Here is a 16,981-nt window from a genome sequence, read left to right as displayed (position 1 = left end):
GCTGTTCCCTGTCCCGAGCAAGCTAACCGAGAGGGTAAATGCATGTGATCCGGAGTCCAGTACGCGTCCTCTGGAGTGAACAGCCACAATTCACCAGCTCCTGACACCATTTATATTTTTAAAAAGTGCGAGTCTGTATCTACGTGTGCAACCAAGCGGTTCGTCTCGAGGCCGCCGCATACACTGTAACCCCTGGGCCTCGGAAGAGGGGTGGAGTTTACTCTCGGTTTTGGAGACAGAGCATCGTGGAAAGTGCGGCCCTAGGCGAGTGTTTTTTTCTTTCTAAAATCTCACCCCCTCTCTTCTTCTCCTCCTCTCCTTCCTCACCCCCGCCCCCCCTCTCTGCGCCCCCTGGTGGGGAGAGAAGGGAGAGGGAAAGAAAAAGAGGTAGCGGAGGGAAGAGTCCCAGAAGGGAGAATGCCTAGAGCGCCCAGAGGCCGATTCTGCCCGATTCTGCCCAAGAGATCCCCGAGTCACAAACCCCGCGGCACAATCCCTCCTGCGGATGCGAGGGACTGCCTGCGCTAGTGCTGGTGGCCAGACGTGGCCTTTCCTGTCTGTGCTCCCCTTCGCCACATCTTTGCACACAGTTCTTTACAGCTCTTCCCCCTCATCCCTTAGTTCTCAACTGGCACCTTCCCTGATTCCACACAGGTCAGACCCCTTGGTGTGACGTTGCCTTACAGCACCTCCGATCTCGCCTCCCCATGAACAGAATTGCCCCTTGTGATTCAGTTCTGCCATCCACCCAGGCTGTGGCCTCCTTGAGGACTGCAAAGAGGTACTCCTTGAGTACCTGTCTTGCTCCCCATAACACCCAGTGCCTAGGACATCTTGGCACCTGAACAGACGTAGCGTTTGGGAGCCATGGCCTGCGCTAGAGGGAGGCTGGCCAGGGCACGGAACTGGTCAGGGCTGAGCAGAGAGAATTTATTAGAGAGGCAAGGGGCAAACACATATTTACACGGGCTGCGCGGGGGCATTAAAAGAAGCAGAGGCAGGAACAAAAGGTTCCGGGAGAGGCTCAGACGAGTTCCACCTTGGCATTGGGGTACACGGCCACCACATCGTAACCCTCGGGCGGCTTGACGCGAGCCTTAGCGTGGCTCTCGCAATAGAGCCGCTCGTCCAGAAAAAAATAACCGCGCTGCTTGAGGTTCAGACCGCAGTCACTGCACATGAAGCACTCGGGGTGGTACAGCTTGTCCCGCGCCTTGACGATGGTGCCCCTGATGTGAGACAGGTAGAGGACATCATGGGGTGACAGATTCACCAGCATGCCCTGTCCAGGGTGTCGGGTAGGGTTGGGAGAGCTGGGGTCTGGGTGGGAAAGGCAGGGGAGAGTACTCACACGATGCCGTGGCCGCAGCGCGTGCACTCGGGTAGCCCCTGCAGGCCACTCAGTGGGGCGCCCAACTTGCTAGCCGTGGGCTTGAGGTTCCGGGGGCCGGTAGGCCCCGGCCGTTCTCCTGAAAGCCAGAGCACGGGTGGCATGAGCCCGGTGCAGACAGGCAGAGGTCAGAAAAGGGAAAAACTTCACTTCTGGGGGTGTGGGGTTGGACCCTGCTTCTGGGGCTACCACCACACAGACTGGAGAGGAAGTTTGGAGGGCAACAAGAAGTGTGGGAATGCTCGAGGAGCTGGGGGAGGGGCGCAGGCTGGGAGGCAGGATATGGGGTGCCGAAGCTCTGCTGGGGGTGCTCACAGGGAGTGGGAAAGCAGGTGGGGTAAGGGTGGGAGTCTTACCGCCCTCGCTGGCCTCCAGCATGCCCTGCAAGTAGCGGAAGGAGCCTGACTGCTTGGGCTCCGCAGCTGGGGGCTCGGCGGGCTCCCTCAGCATCCTGTACACTTCCGAGCCCAGGTCAACTCCACAGTCGCGGTTCCGAGAGAGGACTCTGGCTGGGTCAGTGCTGGGCGAAAGAGATGCACGAAGGGACAGGGTTGCAGTACCAGCCTTCACTCTGCCAGTTCAGGGGTCTGGTGAGGTTTCATAGGTCAGAATGCAAGAAGTTGAGACCCAGTGACTAAGTGTCAGGGGTTAGGATGGGACCTGGTGAGATTTGAGGGATCAGGGCTTAAGATGCTATCGAGGTGTGGCTACAAAAACCATGGTCTCAGTACTACCTGTGGGGTGGAGACATGTGCAGGGTGCTCATCTGGGCCAATAAGGTGGCCTCACTGCTGCTGCCATTGTGAGGGACTGAGAGGCGCGGTGGCTGCCCATAAGGAGATCCCAGGCCTGGCCTACCATCTTCTGGTCCAATTCCGGTGGCTGAGGGCCGCCTGCTGGTCGCTGGACTGCCATCCTACAAGAGAGAGGGGCCTGAGGCACTGGGAAACCCTCGGGTAGGGCCTCTGTCCATTCCTGGTCCACCTCCCCCTACCCTACTATGCCAGGCCTTCGTGGATGTTGGCTGGCTACTCCTGCTTTGGCATCTCTGGGAAATGGTGCCCAGCCAGGGAGGGGGTCTGTGGGGAAGGGCTGAGCCTTGGGCTTGGTTCAGCACCTGCAGAAATGAGAAATGCCCATGGAAAGTCAGACACAAAAACCTTAGTGCCTGAGACACAGTCTTGGCTCATGAACTCTGTGGTGGTTCTGACCACCAGTGCCCATGAGGGGCAGCGCTGGGGCGGGACCATCCCAAGAAGCCTTTCAAGGCCAGTGTGGCTGGAGTAGAGTGTGTGGCTTCCTTGTAGAGGTGGTCCTGGTGCCAAACCTTCCTATTTACCAGAACTGTGCTAGGTACTGGCTGGGCCCATGGCTGAGGACACAATGAAGAAACTCTTGTCCTGCAGTCAGGAAGAGTCATTAATCATTGTGTGCCCAAGGCCCTTTGGTGGGGCCAGAGGCCAGCCCCCTCCCAGCCTGTACCTCTGCCCCCATTTCCTGCTTCCCAGGCCAAAATGGTGGCCTTCTGTAGGCATAGCAGATGAGGGGCAGAGGCTGGGCCAGGGCGCAAGGCTCCCCACTCCACTACCCCACAGCCAGCCTGATGCCCATGGCTGAAACATTTGGGGGAGGAGTACCCTGAACACGGCTCCTCAGCCCATGAGAAGAGGGCAGGATCTCTGTGGGTGTGGGTCTGAATGGGGACTGGGGCTCTCTGTCCCTGCAGAGTCCAGGCTGTGTTGCCCTTAGCTTGCAGGCACATGTCCACGGCAACACAGGCATGCATGCTCTCACAGGTATGTTTCTAGACATACACCTGCACAAAGACAGCGCTCACTAGCCAGTCTGTCCACATACACCTAGTCACACATACATAGTTCCGTATACTCGGAGTCAGTGCTGGTCACCCTGGGGGTGACCATGGTGGCCTCCACGGCTGGGATGAGGTTGGTGGCCTGAGCACCCTGGCTTCAGAGTGGGGCCAAAGAGTCCAGGCCATGAAGGTGTTCCCAGCCTCAAGCTGGGAGGAGACATATAAATTTCCCCTCTGCTCTACAGTGTGGACATGGCGGATAGATGGGGAGGAAAGGATGCCTAACCCTAGGGGGAAACAGCCTGGCTTGGAGTCAGGCAGCCGCCAGCAATGGGACAGTCGAGCCTGCAGGGTTTTATCCCAACTGCCCCTGCTTTTTACAGGCTCTGAGCTGGGTGGGAGCTTGAGGAATGGATGGCCAGTAGCTGAGTAGGAGTGGCGACCCCACTTCCCCCACCACAACAAAGGAGAGGGTCTCTCACTGCCCGGGTGGGCCCCCATCAAGGAGGCAACAGCAGGAGGAAAACCCTCATCCCCATTGGGCCCAACAAAAACCTCTGAGAAACCCGAGCACTCTCGTACATGTGTCTGCAGGGCAGGCAGGCAGGCAAGCTGGCTTGGCCTCTAATGGGGACCAGATGGGCCATGGGCCATGGGGGCAGGGCTGGGCTGGGTGTAGAGGAGGCTTCAACAGGAAGGGAAAGACAGAGGGACCTGGAGGAAGGAGGTCCTCACTCACCCCCACCCAGCAGGGTGTGAGTCTACTGCAGGGTCATCAGAGCCGTAGCCACCCATGCAGCAGCCTCTCTAGGGCTGAAATCTGGTTAGGGCACACATGGTGACCTTGATCTTGGTTTGAGTTTCAGTTCTATCACTCACTAACTGAGCAAGTCACTTCACTTCTCTGAACCTCAGTTTCTTCACCTGTGAAATGGGGAATACGGTCTCTATAGCATAAGTTCCTTATAGGGATAAAAATGAGACAGTCACATACAAAGTGCTTAGCATAGTGCCTGGCATACAGTAAATGCTTATTGGATGAATGGCTGTCATTGGTGTTCCCGAGCCCCATTTCTGGATTTCCCCTCTCTGTGTGGTGATATACCTGGTCCCATGTGCTCCCCGTCTCTGAGGACCCACCAGCTGCTGATTTGGTTGTTGAAGCCTCAGTGGGTTAGTTAGCAGAATGGATGTAACTGCCTGCTCGCTCATCAGCTCACACATGACTGGTCTGTGGGACACTCAGCTTGGATGGAGGTGGGTGCTGAGTCCAGATGAGCAGATGGCACCTCCCAGAGGCCAAGCTCCAACTCTCTCTGTCAGTCTGGAGGGAACAGGCTGCATGTGCAAGGGCTGCCTGCTCCACCTGGTTTGCTTTAATTCATCACCTGGTTCTCAGCTTAAATGCCACCCTCTCTAGGAAATTTTCCTTACCACCATCCTTCCTTTACTCTTGGCTGTGCCAGGTGCCTCCTACGTTCCCACGTGAGGCCTGACAGGAGAGTCTTCTATAACCCTACATGGAATGGGGCCTGAAGTTACACTTGGCCCTGTCACATCCCACTTGGAGGGGGGGACATGCCAGAGTTCCTTGTGCTGGTCGTAGGGCCAACTGTGGTTTTCTCCTCCTCTGATGGCTCCAGCTGGGCCTACCCTCCTCCCCACTGCAGGCAGAGGGTGGGAGCAGTGTGGGACAATGGGCCCTGTGTCTGTGTTACTGAGGCTACAGCCATGCAGGGGCTGCGTGGGGGTGTTTCTTTCGCCACCCATGGAGCTCGTGACCTTTTAAGTACAAAAGGAGGGCAGCAGCTGAGGGGCTGCCCTGTTGCTTGTGGAAAATCCCTCTGCTTCCAGCCTGAGCAGCCTGGTCTTCGAGGAGGTCAGTCAGGGAACGTGAGGGGGCAGGGGGAGTTGCTCTTCAGCCCTCAGAACCCGTAGGCCCACTGGCCCTGAGCCTCTCCTGGAGCACTGAACAGAGCAAGCTCAGTCCCCTTTGTTCTATCCATCCTGACACTGAGCCTCACACATGAGCCGGGGGCCTGCACAACCTGCTCCCCTCTGCCTGGCCCATGTCAAGCATGGCCAATTTGTCTCTCCCCACTTGTTCCCGTCCCCACCCCATGGGCCTTGGATCCCTGAGACTGTATCAGAGCAAGCTTCCCAGGCACAGGTGTGCCACGAATCACTGCAAGAACAGAGTGGACATAAGCAGGCCCAGAAGGCCATAACCCTACACGCTGAGGTCCTGCATAGAGGAAACCAAGAGCCTCTTCATGTCCCTGCCCCATCACCTCACCCCTCACCTCTATCTTCTCACCCTCTGGGAACTTTCTTTCCTCTGAACCTATGGTGCAGTCTCACCTCTGGGCCTTTGTATGTGCTTCCTAGCATGCTTCCTCTCTCCATGCCCGTTTCCCTGCCTTATTCTTCCTAGGTCTTCAGGTCTGGGCTTGGATACCCTCTCTTCCAAGAAGCCCTCTCTGCTCCCCTGGTGATGGGTACCTCCTAGGTGCTCTGTCTATACCCCAGGTAGTCCTGGATTCTGGAACAAAGGTATCTGTGGTGAGGATGGGGCCAGGCTTGGCTCAGGGCTACCACCCGCCCAGCTGGGCTTCACTCTGGTGCCCAGTAATACTAGACCAGGAGGAAGTCATCAGGCTTGGGGAGGGGGTGGGGCACAACCTCAGGCTGTGGAGTCACCTCAGGCAACGGGGCACTCTTTTGTCTCATCCTAGCTGTGGGCACCCACCTGGCCAGAGCCAACCTCAGGCCACAGGACTGACCTTAGAATGTAAGGTACTTCCTTGCCCTCCCAAGGCTGAAGTTTTCTCCTGGCCATCCTGTGATTGCACCTAGCAGACCTCGTGCTACAGGCCCGTCTGCTCAGTCACCTGTGTATGACAGGAGTCACAGCTATGGGGCTATCCCCAAGGAGAGTGAGGGGGGCCAGGCTGCTGTAGGGCCTCATTTGCCATGGACTAACGGGAAACCAGTGGGCAAGACTGAGGTATCCAGCGCCAGCTCGACATCTCTGTGCCACAGAGTTTGGGCAAGGTGGAGACTGGCCTGGTATGTGATGGAGTCAGAACGCTGGGCCCCAGTATGTAAGTCCATGACCTCCTGGGCCTGCTTGTGTCCACTCTCTTGCCATGGACTCTTCGCTGTATCAGAGGGAAGGATCTGCTTGGCTTCTCCCTTACCATCTATCCCAAGCCCCATCTTGCTCTGACATTTGTTCCCTACCTTGTCTTTGCTGGCATCCCTGAGGCCAGATGCTTACCACATACCAGGGAGGGCCTGTTCTGGAAGGGAAAGGCACTTAGCAGTTCTGGGATGGCAGAAACCAGGAACCTAAGGAGTCCAGAGTAGGCACTTGACTCTTTCGAGGGATCAGAGAGGGCTTCTTGGAAGAGAGGGTATCCAAGCCCTCACCAGGGGGCAGGGGCAAGGCCCAGAGGAGCCTTCTGCTTTAGTCTGGCCTGGGCATCTGAGAGCCTCGGTGAGGATGTCCAGCGCGTTAAACCCGTGAACCAGGCCTGGCCCCTCTGCCCTGGGCTTGCTCTGAGTCTGTACATACCTGGGCCTCAGGGTCAATGTGGATCCTGTGTGCCTGAGCCTTGCTGTCATCTGGGGTGCTGGGCCAGCTCCTGCCTTCAGGCCTGTGGCAGGAATTAGGATGGTCAGATACATCTGCTTACTACCGTGTTTCCCCGAAAATAAGACCTAGCCGGGCAATCAGCTCTAATGCATCTTTTGGAGCAAAAATTAATATAAGACCTGGTATCATATCATATCATATCATATCATATCATATCATATCATAAGACCCGGTCTTATCTTATGGTAAATTAAGACCGGGTCTTATATTAATTTTTTTTTTTTAAAGATTTTATTGGGGAAGGGGAACAGGACTTTATTGGGGAACAGTGTGCACTTTCAGGACTTTTCTCCAAGTCAAGTTGTTGTCCTTTCAATCTTAGTTGTGGAGGGTTCTGTTCAGCTTCAAGTTGTTCTTTCACTCTTAGTTGTGGAGGGCGCAGCTCAGCTCCAGGTCCAGTTGCCATTGCTAGTTGCAGGGGGCACAGCCCACCATCCCTTGCGGGAGTCGAACCGGCAACCTTGTGGTTGAGAGGACATACTCCAACCAACTGAGCCATCCGGGAGCTCAGCGGCAGCTCAGCTCAAGGTGCCATGTTCAATTTTAGTTGCAGGGGGCGCTGCCCACCATCCCTTGCGGGAGTCGAGGAATTGAACTGGCAACCTTGTGGTTGAGAGAACGCGCTCCAACCAACAACTGAGCCATCTGGGAGGCAGCTCAGCTCAAGGTGCCGTGTTCAATCTTAGTTGCAGGGGGCAGAGCCCACCATCCCTTGCGGGACTCGAGGAATTGAACTGGCAACCTTGTGGTTGGGAGCCCACTGGCCCATGTGGGAATCGAACCGGCAGCCTTCGGAGTTAGGAGCACGGACCTCTAACCGCCTGAGCCACCGGACCGGCCCCTTGTATTAATTTTTGATTCACAAGACGCATAGAGCTGATTGTCTGGCTAGGTCTTATTTTCGGGGAAACACAGTATGCCCACCATGCCTGGGAACCAGGACCAAGAGGGGCTGGGCTCTAGGCCCAGAGCCACCCAGGACCAGGCCTGGCACCCTGGATGGAGAAGGACACACCAGTGCTTTCCCCTGCACCAGAATGGTGGCTGTTGTGGCAAGGAGACACAGCTCTAGATTTTGCCACTCACCTGGGACGGGGCTGTGTGCCCCTTCACCACCAGCTACTCCACCCTCTGTGGTCTAGTTTCTAGAGAGGAAGCTGTAGCTTCCCTACTCACCTACCTGCTCGGTGGCCTATGGGAGCTTAGCAAAAAGAAGGCCAGCGCATGGCAGGGCGAGCCAGGCCTCATACTTCGATCAGCTAGGAGTCCATCCACTCATCCATCCCTCTCTGTCCATAGCCTCTGGCCGGGCCTGGGGGTCGGCACCCACAGGCTCTGGGGGAGGTGGAATACAGACTCTGAGGGGTGTGCCTCCCTCCTCCTGCTGCCGGCGGAGTCATCACCAATGTCTGCCCAGCCCAGATGGGAAACAGGCCATTAGGAAATTCCTACTTCACCATAGAAACCAAAAGCCAAACACCACTCAGGAGGGAGAAAAACATCATAAACCTGCCATAAGCAGGGCAGACAGGGCCGAGAGGCTACAGGCCTGGGGCCTAGTCCTGCCACTTAGTAGCCCTGTGAGAAGGCAGGCCAGGAGGGTGCATGGACATTGGACCGGAGAGTGGGAGTGTAAGTGAGGCTGGTTAGACCAAAGGGGAATGATGTCCCCACTCTATCCCAAAAGGCCCCCGAGGGCTTCTCGAGCTCTCACCACTGGGCCAGCAGCTCAACCCTACCTCTCTCGCCGACTCAGAGGAGGGTTTTAACAATCTGTCTACACCTGGATCCACACTCACTCTGCACTTCCTCACCTTGGCCCATTCCTTGGCCCCCTTCAGGCTGCCTTTTTCCCACACAGCCTTCTAGAGGTCTGTGGCACACGCTCTTCTGCCCCAGGGCAATGCCACCCCCATTGGCATCTAGCTCCAGCCCCCTCAGCCAGGCTCCCAAGTGACTTTCCCAACTCACAGCTCTCACTGTGGCCTCCACCCGCTCAGAACTCCGCTGGGATGAGTCTAGAACATCTCGTGTGGCTATCTGGCTTCATATGTCCCTGCAGTTCTGCCCAGAAAAGAAGTACAAGCCTGAGGTCTGAAAGTCAGAGGGCACAAAGTACCCAGAGCCAGGAGGGTGGCTCAAGGTATCAGATCAGAATGAAGGGCTTATTCGTGTGTCAACCTCCATCTCCAGGCCTCCGCTTCAGGCTGGGCAGGTGGCTCCATCTGCCATCTTTAAGCAAAATGACAGCCAAAGGGTAGGCTGTGCAAATGCATCTTATACCACATGTAATGGGCAATAGAGGATCCACCAGAAGCCCCACCAGGGTTGGAGCTGATGCCACGAAGGTCCTGGACCTACAGAACATGCCCAGAAAGTGAGGGTTGGCTTAAATTGTTAGACACCAGGTTTTAAGTTCCAGACAAAATAAGCATAACAGGGAAACGGGGCCTTCACTTTTCATCCTGTGGAGAAGTCTGTGGAAGATCAGAGCCTTCTGCACAAGAGACGCCAGGCAGGGAAGCTGGTCTGGGGAGAGCCCATGTTGGGGGTGTCTACCCATAGCATAGGCTCTGGCATATCGGGCAGGATAGAGAGCAGGGGCAGAGGCCTTGCAGGTGAGAAGGTGCCCAGGAGGAGATGCTGGTCCAGAGGATCAAGGTGGCCCCCGTTTCTTTTTCTTTTTCTTTTTTCTTTTTTTATTGGGGAACAGTGTGTACTTCCAGGACTTTTTTCCCCAAGTCAAGTTGTCCTTTCAATCTTAGTTGTGGATGGCGCAGCTCAGCTCCAGGTTCAGTTGCCGTTGCTAGTTGCAGGGGGCGGAGCCCACCATCCCTTGCGGGACTCAAGGAATTGAACCAGCAACCTTGAGGCTGAGAGCCCACTGGCCCATGTGGGACTCGAACCGGCAGCCTTTGGAGTTAGGAGCATGGAGCTGCAACCGCCTGAGCCACCGGGCCGGCCCGACCCCCGTTTCTTGATAACCCAGAATCTGTATGTGTGAGAATTAGGGGTGGGGCTGGAGGACAGGACCCCAGGTTTTCACCCTGACCAAGCAGAGCTGGTACGTCATCGTCACTCAAGCCCCAGATCACAAGACAGTCCCCCTTTGGGAGCTGAGGAAGCTAAGGGCTCTGAGATTAAATCACTTGCTGGAGGATAGCAGTTCCCAAGTGCGAGCTGGGACTGGAACCGTGACAGAAGAGAATGTGCTCACACCTGCTCCATGGCCAGGGAGCATATGGGGGCTGAAACGCCCCGGGAAGAATAGGTCAGTGGACCCCCAGCCCCATCCATGCCTGGCTTGGAACAAATGACCAGAGAAGGAAGGAAGGAAAAGGCCCCTCCACCCTGCCCCCACCACGCCACCCTGCCCTGACATCATTCTCTCTGGGAACCTCCTGACTCAGGCCCCCTGTGAGCCTCCCCACCCCCTCCCCCAGCTCCACTACCACCAGGGCTTCCCTTGTTCAGCCACGAGAGTCAAGGCCAGAGGTGAGTCAGGGCCCAGGAACCCAGCCAAGGGGGCGGCCCCAGAGGCCATTCGTGGGCAGAACAGTGCTGATGTTTCCCCCAGCAGCCTGTACCTCAGTCTGGGAGAGGGTGATGGATGTGCTCCTGCTTTACGGAGAAGGAAACCCAGGCTTACAGAGGTCATCTGGGGTAGCCAAGATCCACAGAGTCTGGATGAGGACCAGCTCTGCTGAACTGCCAGGCTGGGGCCTCCTCACCAGGGGCCAGGCTGGAGTGCACAAGGCCCTGGACTTCCAGAGGGGCCCGCATACCACCCAAGGCACAGCTACGGCACCTGATCCCAACCTGGACCTGGACCTAGGCCAGACACAACTGGGGGCAAGTTCAGTGGCCTTCCCACAATGTTTAATGGCTCCAAGCCAATGGATCACCCCCCACCCTGACAGGGCTAAGGCATAGTTAGCTGTGTTGTGGTTTGGGGAAGCTTCTCCCACACACATCCACAGGGGGTCATGGAAAGTCCCTATTAGCAGTGAATGTGGCAGAGCTCAGCAGATATGTCTGGCTTCTCTGGATCTAGGCAGGACAGGGGGCGGGGAGATTCCACTCAGGCAGGACCTGAGCAAGGCTAGAGATGCCCCAGGTAGACCGTTCCTCCTAGATTGTCTACAGGGGACAGATGGGGCTTGGTGATCCCCAGTCCTCCTTTTCACGATAGGTTGTATAGCATGACACAGTCCGTGGCACCCAGATCTAACCAGGGCAGAAGCACAGACCGTAGTGAGGACAGCAGAGCACTTGGGGCGCTGGTAGGAGTGGTCAGCAGCCAAGTAGGCGTGGAGTCTGGGAGTGAGAAAGACCTGAGGTCACATTTTGCTTCCCAGCTCCCTTGCTCTGTGACTTTAAGCACGCGCTAGTCTTTCGGAGCCTCGCGGTCTCATCTGTAAAGTGGAGACTATATTAGGTTTTACTTTATCAAGTTGGTTTAAGAGTTAAACAAGGTGTTGGGTAAGAAACTTCTTTGAAATAGTCATCAAGCTGTTCACTCAGGGGTGGGGAAAGATTGATGTCACTCCCCACACTCCCTCCCTCCACCCCAGGCTACTCAATGTCTTATTACAGCCCTGATTTTGGGCTACTTTCCTTCTGCCGTAAGTCCCCCAACATACTTCCAGCCCTGAGTTAAAAGAGGGCTTCTTCCCTTCTTAAGCCACCCCCACATTCAGCATCTGCCAGGCACCTGTGAAAGCACTACCCCTTAGAACTGGGGTGCCCAGGAGCTGAGGCAGAGAGGCTGTGCAAGGCCCAGCTCACCCAGGATGCCAGTCACTCTTGATTCTCCTCCCCTTAAATCCACGCCCCGCCCCCAATTCTCCTGGTCTAGCCTGCCCTATGCGTACCTGCTCACAGAGAGTGTGAGGTGGTCATGGCAGCCTTTGATGCGGTTCTGAGCCTCCAGGTGTGTCATGAGCTCTGTGCTCTCACCATTGATGGCCTGGATCAGGTCTCCAGGGCACAGGGCAGCCAGTGCGGCCTTGCTGCCAGCATGGACCTGTGGGTTGACAAGTCAGATGACTGGGCATTGGTCATTGTGTGGCCTTGCTGCAGCCTCTGCTCTAACAACCAACAACTCCAGCACTTAGTGGTCCTGGTAGGGTGTGAAGGCATATGAGAGGGATTTCCTCTGGGCTGGTACAAGTGGGATGTCACTCCTGCAGATTGTATATGTGCCCAAGGACGTGAAAGGGATAAATAGGGACACATGTGCTCCTAGATACATACAAAGCATGGACATGCCACAAATACCCTACATAGACAGTGCCTCACCCAGCCAGACCTCATGGCAATCCCTTGACCCAACATTCAAACCCTTAGTGACCTTGGATCCCTAACTGTTTCCTTTCATCTCCATCCACCCACACTCTATCCAGATCATGTGAATGTCCAGGGGGTACCTGTGGGCACCAGGTATCTCTCACCTCCACCCTTTTGCAAATGCTGTTCCCTCTACCTAGAACATCCTTTCCCTTGATCCCAAACCCTAATTACCAGCTATCCTCCCCATCCTTCAGGTCTCAGCAGAGAGGCCGCTTCCCCTGGAGCCTCTCCTTTGTGGGCTTTCACAGTACCCTGTGCATCCCCTGTACCACCTGGTTCCCTTAACACCGTTAGTGCCTCTAGGTCTGTGTCATCACCTCCCCAGACAGGTCCAGGGCCATCTACTTCGAGCTGCCAGCCTGCACTGCTGGGTCACAATTTCACCTCCACTTCCTCTGCTGGACAAACACTCACTCAGGCCACTCCAGTATCACTACTGACCCCAGAGGGTCAAGCAGTGTCCACATCTGGAATCTCTTACAATGTCAGTCCCCTGATGAGGACCACATGAGATTGGGGTTGGGATCACAGGGAGGCCTAAGTAAGCAGCCCAGGGGAATTCAGGCAACAGGGCATCCTTCCCTGTCCCCGCTCTTGACACAGCCTTTGGAAATAGACTTTAGGCACCCTCATTCTTACCCAGACTCTCCAGCAGTGCCCAGCTGTGGCTCAAGCTGCCAGGGACCCTGTTTCTATTCGTGGGGTGGGAGCTCCTGGAAGCCTGACCAGGCTCAGCTTAGCCTGTTCTCAGTAATGAGTGGACAAAGATGAGGTGGTGGCAGCTCCTTGGCTGGCGTCCTGGTGTGGGCACTGCCCGAGCTGACCTGCCCTGAAATAGGCTGCCCCAAGGAATGTTCTTCTGGAGCATGACACCTTCAACCACCAGCCACCATTAATGTTCACTCGTAGGGCCTGGGCACCTGCACAGGCCTGTCCTCCTGGAGGAGGCGCCCACTTGGCTCCATCCCACCCCCCCATCAATGCCATGCTCCAGGCCCCCTCTTCATGGAAACCTGCTCTGTGACATTGCCTGGGCTCAGTGCTTTACCCATAACTAACTAGAGGCAACCTCTCAAGCACCTGATGAGACGGAGGCATTCTCATCCCTATTTACAGACAAAGAAAGAAGAGAGGCTTGGGGGAGGGGCACCTTGCCCCAGTCCTCACGCTGGAGAGAGGAGTCTTCTTCCTCAGGGGGGCGGCTAGCTGCAGGATGACTCAGCCAGCACAAGGGTGCATTCAGGCCCCCCCCGTGGGTGGGGGAAGTTCTCGAAAGCAGAGGTGGCTGAAACTCTGCCAGCTCCACTAGCCCAGAGAGTTCTGGTCAGAGAGGGCTCGAGGCCAGGAAACGGTGACTCTCCCAACAGTTGCTTTTCCATGCATTGTCTCATTACTCCCCAAGGCAAGCCCATTTGCTAGGTGAGATGACCGAGACCCAGAGAAGTGTAGAAGGACACTCAGTTGATAAATGGGAGCTAGGATTTCAATCCAGGCCAACTGGTTCCAAGTCCTGTGCTCTTAACCACAGTGTGCTGTTTTGCAAAAAGGGAGGGCGGGAAGAGAGAGTGTGTCCCAGGGAGAAGGATTAGCATGTATAACGGCTGATCTGAGAGAGAGAGAGTAAAAGCAGGCTCCTGTGGCCGAAGAAGCATCCTTAGTGAGGAGAGAGTGGAAAAGTCAGAGAAGGAGCAGGGGCCAGACCTGTGGGCCTTCTAGGCCTAGGTGAGAAGCTTGCATTTCTCCTGGGTGGATGGGAACTATGGAGGGTTCCAAGCAGGGAAGTCACAGGACAGAGTTAAATTCAAGCAGATCCCTCTGGCTACTGAGTGCAGGATAAACAGACGGAAGGAAGGGAGAGGGGAGCAGTGAGTCAGCTGGGAGGCTGGGGCATGAACCAGCCCCCTCACCTGTAGCGGCTGTATCCTCAGGCCCTGCTCCACTCCACTCAGCCTAGAGTCAGGTGCCATATTATTTCATACAGTCACAGCAAGCTCCAGACAGGCCTGGATTCCTGCCTCTGCTCTGCTTCTCTGGGTACATCACCTCAGCCTCTCAGAGCCTCAGTGTCCCCATCTATAATGTGAGGCCAGAGGGAGTCTTTAGTTCTAAGGGCTTTTGCGAAGACTATCTTAGACAATCAGGACAAAAAGTTCCCACAGGGGGTTGGGCACACGGTGGTGCCCATTCCAGGCACTGGTTGCTGGGGAGACGGGACCAACACCCTTTAGGGTGGGGCCTGGAACTCTGGATGCTCCAAAGCCAGCAATCACTATAGTTTGTGGGGAAGAAGCCCTGGACACTGTTCTGGGGGGCTTCCTGAGTCTTCGTGGGCTGAGGTTGTAGGGCCCCAACGCTGCCAGGCAGCCAGCCTCCTCCTTGTCTGAGTGTGGCTGTCCCTACTCGATGGGGGAGCCCCTGAAGCATGGGAGGGTTGGGTCTTGAACCCCCTTGGTGAAGACACTCCCACTTATTGTCAGTGTCTGCAGACCTGCCCTTGAGGTACCTGCTGGGCAAGCCATGGCCTGTGTCTCCCAGCCCCGTAAATCTCCACAGATCCCACCCAAACCCCGGCTCAGCCATCCTGGCTCCTCAGGCCTGAGCTGCTGCCGCGTGACTTTGGGGGACAAGGGGGGTTCTTCCTGGCAAACCCTCTTCCAGCCTGCCTGCCTGCCTGGGGCCTGCATCCCGATCAGCTCCAAACAAGGCCGCCACTGCTGCCGCTATGACGTGTGGAGGCCTTTCCTCGGCGGCAGGCAGCCGCGTGGGCAACAGATGTCTCTGCTCCCTGCCGCCTGTGGCCGTCAGCCGCCGCCACTGAGCCTGTCAGCGGCCTCACGCCCAGGGTGCCTGGCCTGCTGGCTGGCCTAGCACCCCCACTAGCCCACCTCTGCGGACACACAGCATGACACACACAGGCAGACACACACATTCACACCATCCCCAGCAGGGCTCCCTCAGGGAAGTGAGAGATGAAAGGCTCCGGGATGTGTTGAAGGCCTACCTCACTCAGCCCCAGGGACCTGGTGGTGTGGGGTGAGGGCAGATGTGGGAAGCCTCCCAGGACAGCTGGGCCTGCCTGTCACCCTGGCCCCCAGAAATGGGATTCCATGATTCCACGCTCCACCAGGTGCCCACCCTCCTCCCAAGAACTGGAAAGAAGTGTCTGAAAATCCAGTCTGTTTGGTCCAGTCCCACAGCCAGAGGTGGTGGTAGGGTGGGGGAAGGTAGTTCTCAGTTCCCCTGACACAGGCCACCAAAGGCCAAAGCAGCTGTGTGGGGGCAGGAGATGGCTCTCAGATGGCCTCAGGCCCCTTTCTCTCTTCCCTCCAGACTGGGAGCCCCCAAGGATAAAGCCTGGGTTCTCTCCTCTTCTGTCCCCTAGGCTGGGACCCCCAGGGGCAGAGTCTGAGTCTCCTCTTCTGGCCCTTCAAACTATGCGACCCCCAAGGCTGGGCCAGGATCCTGTCTCCCTCAGAATGGGTCCGAGTCCACTCTGCTCCTATGTCCTCCTCAGATTAGCCACTACCCAGGTGCCCCCTCCTCTTTCTCCCCCGTCCTAAACCTGGGGCAGTGCATGGCCCTGGAACCTTGAGGAAGTGGACTGCGGCAGTCCTGGCCCCAAGTCTTGTACTCTTTTGTGGGGAAAGCTCACAGTTAAGTCTCTCCTTCACCTTGAAACCAAAAATTCCTCCTGGTCACTTCCCCTTAGGTCAACTGTGGTCACTTCCCCTTAGGTCAACTGAGGTCACTGATGAGAGACTGACCAAAACCAGAGTGGGGAAGTGGATGAATCTTTCTCTTCAGATTCAGGGCAGACCTCAGACCTCTCTGGGATCTCCCAGTTCTACTAGCAGGGACCCTTGATAGGGGAAAAGGGCTCTCAATCATTTTGCCCCAAATCTTCAGGCTGCATTGGGTTTAAGCAGCATTTCTGGGCTTCTGTAGATCTGCCCAGACCCCTGGCACATGACTGCGGTCCTTCCCTAGACTGCAGTGACACCCCCAAAGAGTCCAGCAGCCAGGCTAGTGTGTGAAATCTGGGGGGGATCCTCCAAGGGATAGGGAAGGCAGGCCCAGTGGGAGGGAGGAAAGGGGGTTGGGACGATGCTCCCCTGCCTGGAGGCCTCCTCTACATTCTGGGTGACCAAGGGTCATCCAGGTCAATCCTTGGCTGTCGAGCCTCAAGGACGTCGGGGATCCGGGTCCCGGGTAGACCGCGAGAACCAAGTCTCAGATCCAGGACCTCCCTGCCAACCCATGGCCGCCAGACTCACCCGCGAGATGGTGAGGGGTGCGCTGAAGTCCCGGCCGCCCACCAGGCGGAAGCCCCAGGGCGAAGGGCCGCGCAGAGTCACGGAGTGGGGCATCGCGGGCCGGAGCCGCAGCCGGAGCCTGAGCCGGACACTGAGGAGCCGCCGTCGCCGCCGCCGCCTGGACGCCGCGCCCCGCCCCCGACCCGCCCGCCCCCGGACCCCCCTCCGCCCGGCCCCCGCCCCCGCTCCCCGCGTGCTCGGATTGGCCCCGCCGCCCGCCCGACCCTCCCACTTCGGGGGGCTCTGAGGACCCGCCCCTCAGTCCCGGACTACTGCCGCCTGGCACCCCCTTCGGGTTCTCGGAGACCCCCCGACTGGGATGGCCCCGACGTCCGGGATCCTGCCCCGGCCTGCGCTTTTCGGGCGGTGGACCCTAGCCCGGCCTTGGAAGGTCGGGCACAGACCCTTTGAAATCGCTTCTACTGGGCGGCGCCCCGGCCGGAGGAGGGATGGGG

General features: G+C 57.1%; 1 protein-coding gene across 1 annotated transcript; it reads right to left on the bottom strand.

The window, feature by feature from the left end:
• Positions 1-916: 916 nt before the first annotated feature.
• Positions 917-16,663, bottom strand: PDLIM4 (PDZ and LIM domain 4). Its single transcript, XM_019756143.3, has 7 exons — positions 16,488-16,663; positions 11,736-11,887; positions 6,781-6,862; positions 2,125-2,306; positions 1,747-1,910; positions 1,352-1,469; positions 917-1,229 (listed from the first exon to the last, which is right to left on the bottom strand). The coding sequence occupies exons 1-7, from the start codon at positions 16,578-16,580 to the stop codon at positions 1,025-1,027; spliced, it is 996 nt and encodes a 331-aa protein (XP_019611702.1). The 5' UTR covers positions 16,581-16,663; the 3' UTR covers positions 917-1,024.
• Between the last annotated feature and the right edge of the window lie 318 nt (positions 16,664-16,981).

The sequence above is a fragment of the Rhinolophus sinicus genome, chromosome 5 (assembly GCF_057876585.1).
Source record: "Rhinolophus sinicus isolate RSI-liver-muscle chromosome 5, RSI-T2T, whole genome shotgun sequence".
In the NCBI taxonomy this organism is placed as follows: domain Eukaryota; kingdom Metazoa; phylum Chordata; class Mammalia; order Chiroptera; family Rhinolophidae; genus Rhinolophus; species Rhinolophus sinicus.
Note: the sequence above shows the minus strand (reverse complement) of the source record. Positions and strands in the feature narration are given on the sequence as shown.